The following is a 17,645-nucleotide window of genomic DNA, read 5'->3' as shown; positions in this document are numbered from 1 at the left end:
CCTATCTGTTCATGTGATGTTTTTCCACATGACCCATCAGAACCTACAACATTTCGATGACACCCATAACACTATTAAAAAGTAACAATGCTTCTACCTAAAACGTAGCACAAAAATCTGGTTCAGCATACAAGAAAAGACTGAGAAGCTTAAAGTAATTCATTTTACAGAAAAGCTCCTTATCTAAGTTACTTCATCCCAGCATGTGTAAGCACAACCAGTCAATATAGTTAAGGGCAACAGGAAGAAGAGCTACCATTCAGGAACAGCCCTGTTAAGATATGCTCTAAGGTAGACTGCCAAGAGGCATCTTCATTTTGGTAACTGTAGACCCTCTGAGCAGAATTTTCTTTATAATTTCATTGTATTTTAGCAAAAGCAATGTTGTTCCATGTCTCATCCCAGAAAAATACCCAAAGTGTATTTGGAGTGCACCTTATAAAAATGCCTTAAAAACTCCTCAAATAAAAGAGAAAGATTTGTTATACAATTCAGAAATTTTTCAGAAACATTTGTTATAGCACATAAACATGCTTTTGCTGAAAGCTCTCTGGTAACAGCAGAGGGGATGCGTGCGGATGAAGTTACAGGCATGTGAGAGTTTTACTTTTAAAATACAGAAGCTGTAAAAACTAAATCAAGCCTTCCAGGAGTCCTTAGTAGAGAGTGAGCACATATATTTGTGAAGCCTGAATAGATGTGGATGAAAAGTTTACCTGCCAGAAGCTTGATTTCTTAGAGGTGGTGAATAGCCATTGTAATGCAAGTATATACATTCATTTTGAGGCAAATTTGACAGAAAAAGGAATGAGGCCAGTAGGCATCACAACTCCTCCTCTCCTTGCCTGGAAAGACGATGGTCTATAAACCAGGTCAGTGAAGGATTTATCTTCTGCTTATGCTAGCAGAGGCATACTAACATATTCAGTGCTTAACTGCAGCCAGCAACATGCAAATCTTCAGCTACTCTTTGAACCCCACTTCAGTCAGTATCACTTGAAAATTAAATATATTCTGCTGATTTTAAGTCTGGTACATATCAAATCTGATGCCTTTATTGTAAGAATAATTTCTTTAAAAAATAAAGACAGCTTGGAACAGAAATCAGTTCACTGCAAATCAACTTGTGAGTGAAGGCTCTCACAGTTAACTTGTGAACTAGCGTGAGCCCAAGACTATGCACATGGAATGAGGGCCTACATATTCCTAGTGGCTAGTGCTCTAAAGACTGTACCATATAAATGTTTCACTCCATTCCATCACGGTGTCAAAAAAGTCTCTTTCTGAACAGCTGTAATGATTATATTATAAAAGCAGCAATGTGACATGCTGGAAGAAGGGCTCCTTTCTGAAGGAACACACACCATTTTAAGTGAAGTTCCGAGAGCCACGACATCCTTGAGTGAAGGGAACGTCTTCATGCTGGTTACACACCGTTCTTCAGTCAAACGTTACCCTTTACACATCAAGAACTAGTTCCAAGCATATTATGATTTCCTCTAAATAATTCAAGGGAATTAATTCTCACCTCTGTGTCAACTGTGTTAGAAGATAAAAATGGAACTGTTGTGTTCTTCAGAAGTTATTTGGACTAAGAAGTTCAAAAAGCCCAACAATCCCCAACCCCATATATAGTGCAGGTCCTTTAGCATGCAAGACTGAAATTCAGCGTGTAGTGAGCTGGTCATGCAAGCACAGGGATTCTACCAGTGGCCAAAGGGGGCTGGAAAGAGCTATGATTACCTGCTAAATTCAGACCTTGGATTCAGTAGTACTCTAACTGCACAAAGAAACCCCTGAGCTTTAAGAAGCAGGGGTGTAACAAGGCCTTCTAAAAGCACACTGTGGTTGGTTCACCCCATCTCATCCCCTATGCATACTTCACAGGGAAAACAAAACTAATTTACAAAAATTCATGCCTAAGTGATTTTAGGTGTGCCTTGCTCTTGCATATACTGAACTTCACATGCTGTTAAATTGCCACTTGTGTTCATAATGCGTCTCCCTTACCTACCTTTTGGAAGGACTGCTAAGAGATTAGCATCAATATCCTTTGTGCTGTTTGCAAGTTCTTCTTTATCTTCAAATGAGAACTCCTTCTGAAAACTGAAAGCAACATCTGGTTTACAGAACTGTGGATGTTTCTGCTACAAATCAAATAAAGCCAAGATGTAACCAATTTACTGCAAGCCAGTCTAACAGAGATACCAAAGAAAATATTTTCCATAAGAACGAAATAAGAAATAACCCCAAGAAACTCACAAAGCCAAACCCAACATAATTTGAAACTTGTTTGGAACTGACTGTGACACATTTTTGCATTAAATTACTGACCAGAGACTGCCTTCAAAATGGTCTACTAGCAATTACATTTGGAATAATCTATATTGAATGATTCTCCATGAATACTAAAACTTATTTCATCAAATGCAGTGATGTATGTATACACTCCACCTAGAAGCCTTCTGCACAACTGCCCTATTGTTACTGTACTGATCTCTGGGTTTTTTATACTAATATACTAATACAACCAGCAGATAATTTAGCCTTGTCTTTTGTAAACAGCAAAGATGTCCCTTTAAGTGAGAAAATTATTTCTTTAAATAGGTTCATTTCATGTACAAATTTTAAATGTAAACTGTAGGTGTCATAATGGTCTAAAGTAGATACTGTCTACAAAGACTTACTGGATGAAGTCCTCCTCGTGGGTAAACAAAGTGAGATCTTTCTCGGTAATTTAAAAATAGAGAGAGAATTGCTGTATTCTGCAATTATTACTTCTAAGCTATCCCAACCAGGCATAAGAAAATTAATACTAATCTTAAAACCTCTAATAAGCTGTGTAGACAGTTGTAACAGATAAAAATCCACAGCGATCCTGGGCTCTTCATTTTGCCATGGTTGTGATGTGCCACATGATTTATTGTCATTCTGGGAAGACAAATTGCAAGACTTTACTGTTACAAAAATCCTTTCTTAGTACAGTTTTTTATGGCTTTTTAAAGAACTACATACCATTTCATCAAGAGTACTTGGTTAGAAAATAAAAAAATAGTAAATACATATATATTCTGTTCTCATTATTCCATTTCTCATCAAAAAGAGTTTTAACATATAACAACTGATAACATTTCTCATGAACTCCAAGTAGTATTTGCTTTTTTATAATTTATAAATAATATTCCTTTGCAAGAAGACATTGAGAAGAGAATAAAACCCTTGAAATGACAATAAAGAACCTGGGCTGTGTCACATTCAGGCACCATGCCACCTGCTGCAAATAATCTCCAACAAATGCACTTACAGAAATTATTCCAGGTGCTGCCAAGAAAAGCAATGTTAGCTGCTACAGAAAACAGCAAATAGAAGATGAAGAGCAGCAATAAGCCATCCATCACAGAAAACTCTGTAGACTTACAGGGTGAAAACAGTTTAATGGAACTAAGCAAAACCCCAAAATATAGGACAGAGGAGCCACAGGCAAATGGGTCATCTGAGACTGAGAGTTAACTGCATGTTTCTACATGCCTAACACAGCATTGCAAACACTTGTGATTCTCGTTAGCCTCACGATGTTATTTCCTTACAGACACAACTTCTGGAGAAGCCCTAGGTGAAGGGACTCCCAGTTTCCATTTGAAAGTAGTTTCTACTCTTTCTGTCTGAGGATGAGTTTGAAAAATGTAAATAATACTGGCCTAGGGCTATAAATAAAACCCAAAATTGATTTTTCTCAAATCAATGTAATTACTTAAGACTTGTCTCAAATGTGAGGGACCCAGCTCATGACTTCTGAATACCTAGACTTTATTTAGCAGCATCTCCAAATGCTTCCACAAAGCTTGCAACTACAATACCTTAAGTTTCTATAAACATGGCATTCAGTGCAGAAAACATTCACTCATGCAGCAAAATCCTTGTTTAAATCAACTGTGTGCTAACATCCACAACTATGCCTCAGTCTCACACAAATTTCCAAGGGTAAAATCATACAGAATCAGTACTGTCACTAGCCTGCTGGTTCTAAAACAAACTGTATTATTACACCCTCAACAAACTTTTTAAATACTGCAAACTAGTCAGGTTCAGTCCTGCCTCTTTCTCCAAACTCCAGGGACTCTGAAGCCAGACACCATCCAAATGCAGTCCAAATGTCTTTCATTGGGTTTCCATCCATTTCTTCTCATCACTGTATTGTTGGTTACCTTACTTTTTTTTTTCCCCAACAGATGCTTTCTACATCTGCTCAGCTTCCTCACGACAGGTTCTCAGTTTCATTGAGTCTCTGTAAAAAATGTTCTCTACCTGTCCCAGTTTTATGTCATCTTTTTTGTAGATGGTGATTACAACTGGATAGTCTTCATTCCAGACTTGGTCTTAGCAGTATCTTATAAAAATAGGAATTTTAATAGAGAAAGCATTATTATATGACTAGCCAGATGAATGCTAGGATCTACAACACATTTGCCTTTTTATAACTACACTGTATGGGTTGCTCAACCTCGCATGAGAAACTAATATGCCAAGGCTTTGCTTTCATCAGCTGCAAGTGACAGAAAAATTTATCAGCCCCCAATGCACAACTGTGCACTTAGTATTATTACATTACATCCCTTTTCTATTACTCCTCAAGGTCATTCAGTGCTTCCTGTAGCTAAGCTTCCTCCTCCTTTGTACTGGGGGTGGCTTCCAACCTTTGCTCACTGGCAGATTTCATTAAAATTCTTTTAATAACCACATCTTCTTAAGCTTAACCCTCGCTGGGCTACACGGCATCACAGGTTATCTGCTTCGTGGAAAGTCCTTTCACAGTTTCCCTCAGGACTTCATTTGCCATCTCCCTGGAGAGACTGTCACTTTTATTTACTTGGTTATTTTTAAATGATTAACTAGTTTCTCACAGTCATGTATTATCAACAGTGGATGAGTTTTTCCTTTTCAGAGGCATTTTTGCGCTCTCTTGCAAAGCTGCAGCTGGCACTGCCTGTTTTAAGTATTTGCACATTAGAAACACAAAATGTTTTAAACCAATCGATCACATTGCTTTAACTTGCACAGCAAGAAGACAGAGGCAAAGCAGTGCTCTGAAGATGACAGTCAAGCCAAACAATTGGGTATTTATAGATACATATATAAAATTAGTTCTAAAAATGAAAGTAGGCATATTTAGGACATGTCACAGTATTCAACAAGAACAAGAACAGTCATTAGAAATCTAAATTAAGTCAGAATGATGTTAAAGCAATTCAAAATTGCAAGAAAAAAAATTTAAAGAATAAATTAGAGGACACTACTCATAAGGGTTTCAAAATAATATATTCCTAAGTAACTCCTCGCAAAGACTTCGTTTCGCTTCCAAGGAATCCATCCAGACACATCCCTGCTTTATTAGCTTCTCTGCTAAAGGAGCAGTTGAAGCAGCAATTTAGTTATTTAAGCAGAGTCTCAGACTTGGCTTATCAAGTTGTTATGGTTCAGCCCCAAGTATCTTCAAACACATCTGCAACCCTTTTCTAAAATTAACCCTTGCTTAATTTCTCAAGTCATCCTATAAATCTAGGTGCAGATACTGAGCAGCAGCACCAGAAGTTTCTGTGCTTCACACTTCATAGAAAGCCTATGCGTATTTGTTATTGAAATCATTTAAGGCATACTTAGGCTTCACTGTATGAAAAAACGAAAAAAATCATAAATTTGCAAGAATTCTTTATTCTTAAATCTAGGTACCAAAAGAGGAACTTCTACTTTGTCTTCCTGAAATACAGCCTGTAGTCATGGTTCATGAAATGCCATGAACAGGATGAGGTCCTCCAAGTTTGTTTTCCACAGGATTTGTATGTGGTTTGTTCTCAGGTTCCAAACAAACTTATACTCTTCAATGTTCAGGAATTCATACAATTTCTATTACAACACAGACAAAAATATTTCACAACCTCAATAGTTTTTATTTTTAAAAAATGTATAAATTAGCATTAATAGAGTATTTGAGCCTCAGTAGTTACACTGCTCTTGCAATTTAACCAATGTGTGGGCTGCTTCTATACATCAGGGATTCCAGGCTGAAAACTTCATCTGCTGCTGCAGCAGCAGCATAGAGTTTCTAAATAGCTGTCCCACTAACCTAGTTACATGCCCAAAAGCAATCAGAAGTTTGATCCAAATGCCAGTGGTAAGAGTGCCCTGCCATATGGATTAAAGCTATGGGATATACTGAGATTTTGAGACTGAAACAGAAGCATGAAAATCCACTTGTATATCTGCCAGCAAGGTGTTTGGCATTCATTTTTCTTCTTTTTCTCCACCTCCAGGAAAATTTCCTTCTCTGGACTCTTATGTAAAAAGGTCCATTCTACAGTCACATCCTTCCCTACTTCTCTCATTTCTACTTCCCCCTACTTGCCTTCCATAACACAGTGTGTCTTATACACCTATTCCCTCCATCTCCCACCATGCAAGGAAAAATGGGCATTGTGGTGGCTGGTAGCTCAGTGCTGAGTGGGACTCTTCCCTTAGCACTGAGCTGTGAATTTTCACATGACTTGGGAGGCAGCTGGTGTTTTCAATACATGTTCAGAGCATCTGCTTTATGGCAAAGCTTGGTCCTGCGAGAGGACAAATACTCATTTTCCCTGACAAAAGAATGAACATGGATTCAAGCAATGACTGTGAGTTAATGGTACAACCGGTCATCTTCAGCGGTCAAGAAAGAGTTGACCTTACCTGAACGCTCTCTTCCTTTGGAGCAACCGCGAAGGTTTAAATCTGACTGAGTTTTCTTTGTCAAAATCTGTGAAATGAAAAACACAAGCCACACCATAGTGAAGATGCTTTAATAAATGGGGAACTTAGGGGAAACTAGTTTCTAGTCTCCAATTATAGTCCTTTTCCACTGGAAAAAAAAAAAATGTACACAAACCAAAAGTGTGAACACTTTATGGAACTGCCATGTTCTAATCCCAATACTCATGGTGCAGCACTGCAGCCTGGGGCTATCATTTAAACTCCTTGACTCAGTTTCCCAGCTTGCAAAACGGGTGGTAGACATGTTTACAAAGCACTCTGCAAATGAGAAGTGCTGCAAAGAGCAAAAGTCTTTTGGGCTGCAGCTGAGCAATACCATAAAAACTGCATATTCACTGCAGAAGACAGAAATGTTCCACACACTTGGAACAGTGCTCCAAGTACTGGCTTCCTCCATTCAACAAGGATGCTATTAAGAGATCTTGGAGAAGTGCTACCCAAGGCACAGAGGAGCACCTAGTCTGTGACTGCTATCAAAAAACACATGAAGCAACTACTAATTCACTCCCAACGGGAAAACTGCCTTCCATCCCATCTGTATGAAATCAACTGTCCCAAAACCCTAAATTAATTGGTCATTGATGCCCTGTTCATTTTGTTTTTCAAAGACAGACCTGAGTACCTAGACATTAGAATGTTTCAAAAGCAGCAACATCCCTTTTACTCTGCCCCAAACTGAGATTTCAAAGAAAAACTAACTGGCAGAAAGTATTTTTTGCTTATACCAAATATTTATATATCTAGGTAGTATATTTCTTATTTTTGCAGAAAGGGTCCAATTAAACTTATTATTGCTGACAACATGGGTCTTAATTTAGACAATGTATCTTTTGTCTGTGTCTTTTAAAACTCCAGGCAAACACATTTTAAAAAAAAAGTAAATGAGAAAAGATCATTTTAACAGCTTGACAAAGAGGCTTAAAATGTGCAAAAAGGCATTTTTTAGGCATCTGCTACAAGTCACTGCAGATTTCAGGCAGCTTTGCTAATAGCATTCTTCAACTTTAATAGGCAACTTTTCCTGTTTTTGTTAACATTTCATTTTCTCTTTCCAAGTAAATGGCGAATAAAGCACACAGATTACACAGAAACATCTTGTTAGACCAAAACAGACTATTAGAAGAAAAACAGTATGAATGGTATATAAATCATTTTATTTTACACTACAACACTAAAACAAATCCTCCATGCTGTAAGTATCCTCTAAAAAGGCCAGACTTGCATTAATGTGAGAAGACTATGCAGTAACTTAAAAAGACCAGCTCAGTATCAGCTTAGCTAATCAGAACCAGGCATATCTTAAATTTATAGCTGTTCTAACGGGATATAACCCATCCTACAGTTTTTGGCACTAAACCAGCTGTCCACCATGAAAACCACAAGTAGACCACAGAGAAATTCTCCCTACCCTCGCCAAAACCAGAGCGGGGTATGAGGAGGGAAGAAAGTAGCTCTTATTTCTTTGCTGGGAGAAGGGAGGAAGAAAGGCTGCTAAGAGGGGGCACATAAGCCGGTCTGACTCTTGCTACCCATTAAACACATTCATATATACCACATCTATAACATGTAAAAACTTTGCTGTATTTCACAGGGGCAAGCTCCTCTCTTCCTCTCCTCCAACACAAAACACCAAACAGGCAATTACATTCTGTTACACAGTTTTTATATTTTATGTATTTCCTCCTGATTGAATTAAATCCTATAAAGAGTCCAATAAAACTAACTTACTACAATATGGAAGTCTTAACATTAAATATAAACAAAGGAGAAAAAGTAAAACAACTCTGCTTCAAAAGAAAATAAATATGACCCCAAGAGAAACATCGGTTTAACACAGTCTTAATGCAATGGTTAATTTAAAGGAAAAAAACCTCACCCTCACAGTACCTGATACACAGAAGGAAAATCTTTGCAACAGCATTTTGTTCCTTCTTTCACTGAAGAATTATAAACACGCTCAAAACCACATTAAAACAATCTTAAATATTTGTGTTTGAAATTAAGAGTATATTTACTGAACTGTAAATCAAACTTGCTCACAAGTTTAACCATTTGCTGTTCGTTCTAGTCCTTCTCCCTCTTAGATACAAAACTACCAGATAAACCCCATAGCCATAGTTTAATAAATAGGAAATAAATTGCTGATTTTTTTTTTAAAAAAAAAGGTAGATGCAGTCTTCCAGTATTACTTAGTATATTTAAAAACCCTAAGTCGGTGGCAAGCTAAGCTAATTAAAAGATCCATCTAATCGGATCTTTTAAAAGTGTCCTTTAGGAAATAATGAAATAGCCTAGGTGACTAACTGTACACTGATTGCTAAAGTAGCTAATGGAGCTGCAGAAGAGCTAGTCAAACAATATTTCCACATGCATACATACAGACAAGAGATTAAACACACACAAATGAGCTGCATTTTCTTCTGCGTACTTGGAACTCTTACCTTGCTCCTCAGAGTATTTAACATTTCCCAAATAGCTGGAGATCCAAGGATTTCTGAACATGGTTGCACAAACAAAGGATTCGGCAAAGAGAAACTACAATAGCAGCTAATTCTCAAGCAGCCACAGCCCTAGGCCTGTCTTAGCAATATCGTGTAGAGATTTTTCATAGCACAGGACTGGAGCTGTCAGGCTATCGCGTCCCAGGGAGTACAGTAAATGCATAGCAATAGGCTGCAAGCTGGAGGAGCTCAAGCCAGTAATCAGATTACAAACAGAAATTAGGCACATGAATGCTAAAACAGATTGGGCAATGGTGATTGGGAGATTTATAATATTACCACTTCAAAGATCCAGCTAAATCACACACTATATACCTGCAAAATGAATGCAGAACCCCTAAATCCTCATATATAAAAAAAAAAGGGAACAAAAAAAAAGAAAAAGCCTCCAAGAAGAGGAATAATTCCTTTGTATCTCTAATCAGGATAAACTGCAGTGCTTGCTTAAGAAAAACAGCATCCAGGCTGCCAAAAAAATGGACTCTGTTAATCATATCATTATGCTAAACGTTTTGCCTAACTATTAGTTGGAACATTTAAACCAGGCAAGATTTATGGATAACATATGAGCAAAATTACTGGTGGGGGTGGGGATTTAAGAACAGACACTTCAGCTCCAAATATTTTAATTTGAGACAGAAGGTGTAAAATTGCACAAAAGTACTGCCTAGCTACCATATTTTTTTATTAAACAGATTTGATGGATTTTGTACTGGAGAGTCAGAACCCTTTATAGTTCATTTTGAAAGTCTGGAAGTATTTGCTCAAAATGGTTCAGTAACTGTGGCTCAGTCCTCTACACTGAACTACCTGATCATCTGACACACACACACACACACACACACACACACAGACACAGACACACACACAGACATACACACACAGATACACACACACACACACACGAGCATTGAATATGTGACTGAAATGGGTCCATGCACTTAACCCCATCCAACCAAAGGCAGTAACTGCCTATGAACTTCCCCCCAACAGACTTCATCCCTTCAAAAAGATTTTAACTATTATCTGTAGAAAACTCCCCACAAGGCTGGGGCTGTCAGGACCATGAAAAGGTAGCCTTAAAACACAAGACTCAAGTTCTTGTCTTTTTAAATCTTATTTTATGATACTTGGTACAACAAGACCCTGATCCATGCTGGGAATTTCTATGTACAGGGCAAATGAAAGCAATGATATTGTGAAAGAGACTGCTAAACCACAAGTGAAAAATTGAGTTATCAAAACCATATTAATTTCTCTTGGCTCACCATGAAGTTGTATTTAGCCTGTCAGGATCATCAAAACACCACTTTTCATGCTCACAAGTTCTTGCAATGGACACAATAATAGGTGTTCCTTCCTAATGCCCCTGCTATTCGTACTCCCTTGTTTATTCCTTTTTAAACATGAATTATGTTGGAGTTACCTTAACTAAAGAACCTTTTAACAGTACAGAGCACCCTGTAATAAGTTGTACAACACATGGAACATGGCATTGAAGCTCTGACTCGCAAAGTAATATCCTCTGTTCAGAAATACCTGATGGTACATAACAGATTTATTTCTTTGCCTGTAACCTTACTGCCTCTCACATTTCATTCTAATCACTGCAGAGCACTACCCCCAGAACACAAACCGAACACCGCTGCACTCTTGACCAGCTGTGAAGGCCAAAAACAGTAAAAAAATAAAAAGAAGTTTAAAAAATCAGTTGACATGAATCCAAACTTGCAGTTAACCTGAAAATCTGCTTTCTAGCCTAGACACAAGTGCAGGTGTACTTAAAACACAAAAAAGAAGCAGTGTAGAAATAACAAAGAAGCTGCTGGTAACCACTAATGGGGATGTTCTGGACCAGTATCTGGTTTATCAATAAGAGACACCCAGTTCTGAAAAGGTCCCTTCTTTGCAGGCTCTGCCTGTGTGAAGGCTGCTTCCTTGGTCTTGTGAATAGAGGTATTCTTACCTGGAGTGCTTTTAGGCACCTGTAACTCATCTGGTAGGCAGTAAGGGAACTGTTTCTTATAAAGAGCAGATAAATAACATTCATGTGATAAATCTCATAGCTGCAGCCTTCAGCAAGGTTGGAGAAGTTAGACATGACAGGTGAGCTGATGCAATAGCTCACGGGTGCCTAAAAAAGCCAGTCCCACCTATTTCTCTCTGCAAGACCTCTGCTAGGTCTTGCTCCCCTAGTGACCCAGTTAGATGACTAAACTGGTAGTAAACGTTCCCTTTTATTTTTGCTGAATATGCTTTCAGAAGTTACTAGAACAAAGAAAAAGGCACAGGATCTTGAGATCAGGAAAGGGATTGACCCTTCTAAATAACAAAGGAGGTGAGCTCAGCTTGATTGTCATCCCTGTCTGGTGATGTCCTGTATGTCAGAGAAGGGGAGGTACATTTTTATCTGTGGAGGGAGGCAACAGGCTCCCAACATTCCTCTGCTGTACATCATCTCCAACATTTAGTCCTCAGCATCCTTCTGGTGAACAAGATGCAAAAGGTAAAGTGCAGAGAGCTGCAGAAAAACTCTGGAGTGCCTTTCACAAATGTGTATATTTTAAATGGGTTCTGCACTGTTCAAACTCTACTTGCAGAACACAGCAGAAAACCAGTTTCTCTATCAGCTCTAACTACCAACTGTGAAAGAATACTTGTGAGGGGCTTTAGTGGGAGTAGGACTCCTGCCCCTACTAGTTACAGCCAGCAAGTCAAGAACACAGGGGCCATCTCATAGGACCAAAGAGGATTATTATAGAAGAAAACAAAATATCCAGTAAAGGGAACAGCTGTATCAAGGTCTTAACAAAAAAAACAAAACAAACCAAAACAAAAAAATCCAACACCAAAACCACCCATAATCAAGAGTCTGGCTTCAAGCTCTCCTCATCTTAGGTTGTAAGGTGATTGTTAGTCATGGCTTTGTGCATGGCATCTATATACAGTGCAGAATCTGTGACCTCAGAGTTTGTTCAGCTTCATTTCAAGATGAGGAGTATGTACCAACACTGCTTCCAACATCAAAACTCTTAATACCAAGAGATGCTGTAGCCTTAGGGTATTACACCAACACTATACATTTCACACAGAACACTGAAAAGACAGAACTATAGATAACTGGTAACTGCGCCCCTCCTTTCCATCAAAAAGGGATCACCTCTTGCAAGACAGGTCTCCATGCTGCCCCTTAACCAGCTTTGCCAGTGGAGAAGACACCTTGATAAAAACACCAAGTCAGTCAAGCAATAGTACAAAGATAAGCAGCCTTGAATTTCACTTTTTGCTACTTGTTTGGAAACAGTAGGTTTAGGAGGAAGTCTTTCCCAAAAGAAATCCATCTCCACATACTTGACAAAGGAAGAAGGAAGAAGATTTTGTCCTTCAAAAAGATCCAGTCTCCAGGACCTAGAATTATGCTGAAAGTATGTTATCAAGGCTGTGTTACAAATTGGTAGTAACGTTCTTGTCCTCCTCTGTCATCATTAATTCTTGAGTATTAACAGCCTCCAACATAAGCAAACAAAGACAGAACAACAGTTCAGCTGCTAGAAAGGGAGGCAGCCCAGCTAGAAGTTACATTTGCAGTCATCTGGGCAAAGAGCTAGAGGTTAAAGCATGCGTACACTTCAAATCTGAGACTACTCATGAAAGACCAGCTGGCAGCTAAATGTTGTTCTGAAGCTTCCCACAGGAAGAGAAGGAAAATATCTTCCTTTTGTCTGGCAAAACTAATAGCTGTAATCAAAGCTGGAGTATAAATGGCCTGCAAAACTGTTCCCAACTTACAAGGCTGCCAACCCCAAAGTACCGAAGAGTTCTGAATCAGATCCCACAAAGTTCACGGGGTTTTTTTCTTTCTGAATGTTGATCGCTTATAAATTTATATTTAGAAGTGTTCCTCTATGATAAGGAGAACTAGATACTTTGTTGTGACTTGCAGTTATCATAAAAACAAAAATCAAAGAAGCCCATGACAGCTGTTTGAAGAATGCCTAAAAATAATTTAAAAAAAGAAAACCCAAAAAACAAGAATACAGACAAAAGAAAACCCACAGTGACTGCAAAGAGGCTTTCAGCAAATATGTTAGTTAGGCAAACAGGACTCTTACTAGCATGGAAAACTGAGTTGATCTGTATGAACAAGATGATGAAATCTTATCTACCCATATTCATGGGCAGATGTCTAAAGGAGTTAATGAATTTTATTCCACTGCTCTTCTGGACAATGACAGTGCCCTTGGAAAAGCAAGTCAAGGTGAGCTGTGGTAAGATCTGAGATGCTGCGGATGATGAATGCTGAGAGTACAGAGCAAGGAGGAAGATGATTTTGTTCTTCAAAGAGATGCAGTGTCTAGGACCTAGAATTACCTTCTGTGATGGCATGAGTGACTGGGTAGATGAAGGAAGTACAGTGGATGGCGTCTACCTTGACTTCAGTATGGCTTTTTGACACTGTATCCCATAACACCATCATAAGCAAGAAGCATAGGTTAGACAAGCGGACAGTGAGGAAGACTGAGAACTACAGAGATATGGGGCCTGGAGCATCCCTTATATGAGGAAAGGCTGAGAGAGCTGAGGCTGTTCAGCCTGCAGAGGACTGAGAGAGAATTTAATCAATGTTTACAAATATCTAACATGTGGATGCCAAGAGGATGAGGCCAGACTCTTCCTAGTGGTGCCCAGTGACAGGACAAGGGGCAATGGGCACAAACTGGAACACAGGAAATTCCATCTCACCATGAGGAAAAACTTCTTTGCTCTAAGGGTAGCAGAGCTCTGGGACAGGCTGCACAGAGAGATTGTGGAATCTCCTTCTCTGGAGATATTCAAAACCCAGCTGGAAGTGATTATGTGCAGGTGATCCTGCTTTAATAGGGGGTTGGATTGGATGATCTCCAGATGTCCTTTCTAAACCCTACCATTTTGTGATTCTAGGAATTAAGATTGAAAGAAGTCTAAATGAGACCACTCTCTTCCATCACTCCATCTGACCTCCTCTTCTCCCAGACTCCAGCGTACTCACCCACTCCAAGCCACATGTCACTTTCTGGCATATAGGCACATTTCCAAAGGTAAGTGGCAAGGCACTAGAAGTGCCTCCCCTTTCTTATTTACCCTTCCCCTCACTCTCCTGAGATTTCTACCAAGGTGTTCAGGAAATAATTTAGCCTCAAGATGAAGGACAGGTCAAAAATCTAAGAAAAGACTACTTCAGTAGCATAATCACTTAACAAACTTATCATCTCAAGCCATGTGAAGTATCCTGGCTTGGAAACACAGTAGACATTCTGGGTTGGCAATGCCAGCCAGTTGTCTGTTCTTGACGCAAACCCCATGTACATAGACAGGTGATATTCTCATTTCCTAAATGGAAACTCTGACAACTTCCTTTAAACTAGAATAAAGTGCCCTGACATCCATTGGGAAGCAATTTTAATCCTTTTGACTTTTCACCCCCCACACACACACTTACACTGTGCAACAGGTTTTGAATAACGAACCTAGCAAGAAGATTTCTGCTTTTTGGCTGGTGGTTTGTGTTTTGGACAAGCCTTCAGATAAACTTCAGCACTGTGCTGCCCATGTGTATACTTTAAAACAGGTTATGTGTAAAGAAATAAAAAAAGGTGATTAGTAAGTGTCATAAAGGGGACTAAGTTATTTAAGACAAGGTGACAGTTGTGTTAGAAGAATATGGATGGTCTTTTTGTTCTGAATATTTACTCACGTGTTCTAGGAAAAGGGAGAACAACAGATATTTTCCCATGCATATTCTAAGAGAACCTCTCGGTCTCTGGCTTTACTACTTCAGATTTGAAGAAATCTCACCCAAGTGTTTAATTTTATCATTCAAAAGCTTCCTAAAAGGAGATTTTAGCACCTTTAAATCCTGCAACACATTTTCAGAATAAGGAACGTGAAGGTAATGTCCCCTGACACTCCTACATCTCATATCACTGTTCACAAAACCGCATGGCAAGACTGTAGCATAATTAAAGATCTTCAAGGTTTTCCTCCTTAGGAGTAGGATCAGTCTAGACTAGGTTGTTAAAGGAAATTCAAAGGCCAACCATGCCCCTCACATGTGGTAATCAGATATACCTGTGAGGCACATTATCCAAATTCAGTCAGACTTGTTGGTGGGCCTGAAACAGTAACAGATGATGTCAGGCACACACAGGTCTGGGGTTAGGCAGGGACTGAGCTGGAAACAATGCATAAGGCAAGATCTCCTATCCCAGCCACACATACAATTTAAATGATTAAACAGCCCAAGGACTTTGAGGAGACTTTTTTTTTTTTTTTTAACTTAGCAAAACAACGTCTGAGAGTGTTTCAGATCATGGCTCACTATAAAGCAAGTGAACTTCAGATTTAAGGCATAGGGTTAGCCATGGCTTTGTGGACATCCTTCATGGGCGCTATCATACAATAGGCAGCTGCTTTACTACTGGAGAGAGTAAAAGCTTTGCTGCTGCAATGACCAATGGCTTAAAGCACTCTGTAGAAAGACTGTCTGCAACCCTTCTGTCCTGCAAACAAGTGGCCAGGGTTCCTAGGACAGACCTCCCCATCTTCTGATGCTTCTAGCCTCTTCAGTCTCCAGAAAACTTTCTGTTAGAGTATGGTACAACCTGCACAAGGCTGTCTCCTTTCCTGGAGTGGCAAGTGGCCTTGGGTAGTTAAACAATGCAAAAAGCACAGCCATGCTACTGAGTTTCCTCCTGGCTGCTCTTGAACACCTCTGCACTGTTATCTCTGCATGCGTGTGAAAGCCCAGTAAGGGAGCAGAGAGGCACACATACCACAAGAAAGAATTTACAACAAAGTTCTTTGGCTCTTCATGATAGTCATCTTAGGAAAACATCAATTTTGTTTACCACTGTGATGTGATATTTTGCAGGCCACATCATATCCTTGAAGACCTTGAAACATGTGCCATTTTCAAGCCTCAAGCAGACAGTAGCCTTGCAGACAACAAATCCATGACCCTGGCTTGCATCCTGTTTATAGCATGTTGCAATGTTTTCTCAGAAAATTAAATATTTAGTAAAAGAAATATAGCAGAATCATGTGTTTTATTCAAGAACTGATGGTCAAGGTAGGACAGCTCAACTTCAAGTCCTGTCACTGAAAATAATGTCACTATAAAAGAGCACATGTACCAGCCTTTATTTGCATCCAGCATGGCTAAGCAAAAATTCATGAGGAAAGAAAATCTGTTTAGCACAGTGATGCTGCAGTTCTGAAGCCTGTTCTCTAGAGAGCAGGTTTAAATTCATAGCAGGCACAGCCTTTTCTCTGTGTTGTCCTCAGACACTCCCAAGGCCCTTGCAAAATATCACAAACGTGCCCTGTGCTCAGGAGGGTACCAAACACTAATGGCAAGTTCATCATGAGACAGATCTGAAGAGCTTTCCCAGAGCTGTCCAGGAAAGCTTGCACAGCACCTGCCTGTACTTCTAAAGCTGTGGGTATTTTACTAAAAAAAAAAAGTTACAGAGGTTTTGTTAAGCCTTCTTCCATACAAAAGTCAGTTTTTATGAGGTGGATATGAAACAACCTAGTTGAGTCCTGGTCTGCAAACAGGCAGAAGGTGCCAATATTTCCCTTCTCCTGGGAGCATGATCATTGCTTTAGCCAGTAGCAAACAATCTTCCAATAAAGGGCATAAAACTGCACAAGAAAAAAGAAACAAGTCCTGAAGTCATACATCAAAAAAAAAAAAAAACCAACCCAAACCATTCCTCTTAGTTCAGGTGTGTGGCTGAGAGCAGGCAGCACAAGGAATGAAAACACATTTCTTAGCAAAGGCCAGGGCGAAGCGTTCCAGTATATGGAATGACAGCCTGAACTAGCGTCCTAAGGTCATAAGCAGGCACATGAAAGACACGTCAGGAAAGAGAACTGGTGCTATTAACATTGACACAAAAGGGTTTGGTTGTGCTTTATTTTTAAGGCAGAATTCTCCATGTCCCCCGAGCAGCGTTCAGCCCGACAGCTGCGCCCGGCCAGCGGCAGCTCCCCGGCTGCCAGCGCCGCAGTACTGGGTCGTCTCTCCCGAGGTCTGGGCTGGATCCGTTCTGGGCTGCGCGCTCCCCGCCGCCATCCAGCATGTTCCGTCCCCAGACGCCGCTGCCGCCGCGGGTTGCCTAATAAGGCCACACGCGAACTGACTGGCTGGCTTCTAGGTCACCCAGTGTTTACCTCGCAAGCCGGCGGCACGGCAGCGGCCGGAGCCCACCTACCCCCGCGGCCGGCGGAGGGGGCTCAGGCGGCCCCCTCGGCAGCCGTGCCACCGCTCTGCCGTCCCCGCGCTCGCAGATCCAGGGGAGT

At 39.9% G+C, this 17,645-nt stretch overlaps 1 protein-coding gene across 1 annotated transcript in view; it reads right to left on the bottom strand.

Annotated features, from left to right (window-relative positions):
• Positions 1–9,303, bottom strand: part of SVIL (supervillin) — a gene marked incomplete at its 5' end in the record, with an annotated part of 68,429 nt that extends 59,126 nt beyond the window's left edge. The window contains 3 exons of the mRNA XM_084260697.1: positions 2,015–2,106; positions 6,721–6,787; positions 9,243–9,303. Coding sequence (XP_084116823.1) covers positions 2,015–2,106; positions 6,721–6,787; positions 9,243–9,303 — 220 coding nt within the window. The remainder of the gene's footprint in view (positions 1–2,014; positions 2,107–6,720; positions 6,788–9,242) is intronic.
• Between the last annotated feature and the right edge of the window lie 8,342 nt (positions 9,304–17,645).

The sequence above is a fragment of the Gallinula chloropus genome (assembly GCF_964237585.1).
Source record: "Gallinula chloropus genome assembly, chromosome: 2".
NCBI lineage: Eukaryota > Metazoa > Chordata > Aves > Gruiformes > Rallidae > Gallinula > Gallinula chloropus.
Note: the sequence above shows the minus strand (reverse complement) of the source record. Positions and strands in the feature narration are given on the sequence as shown.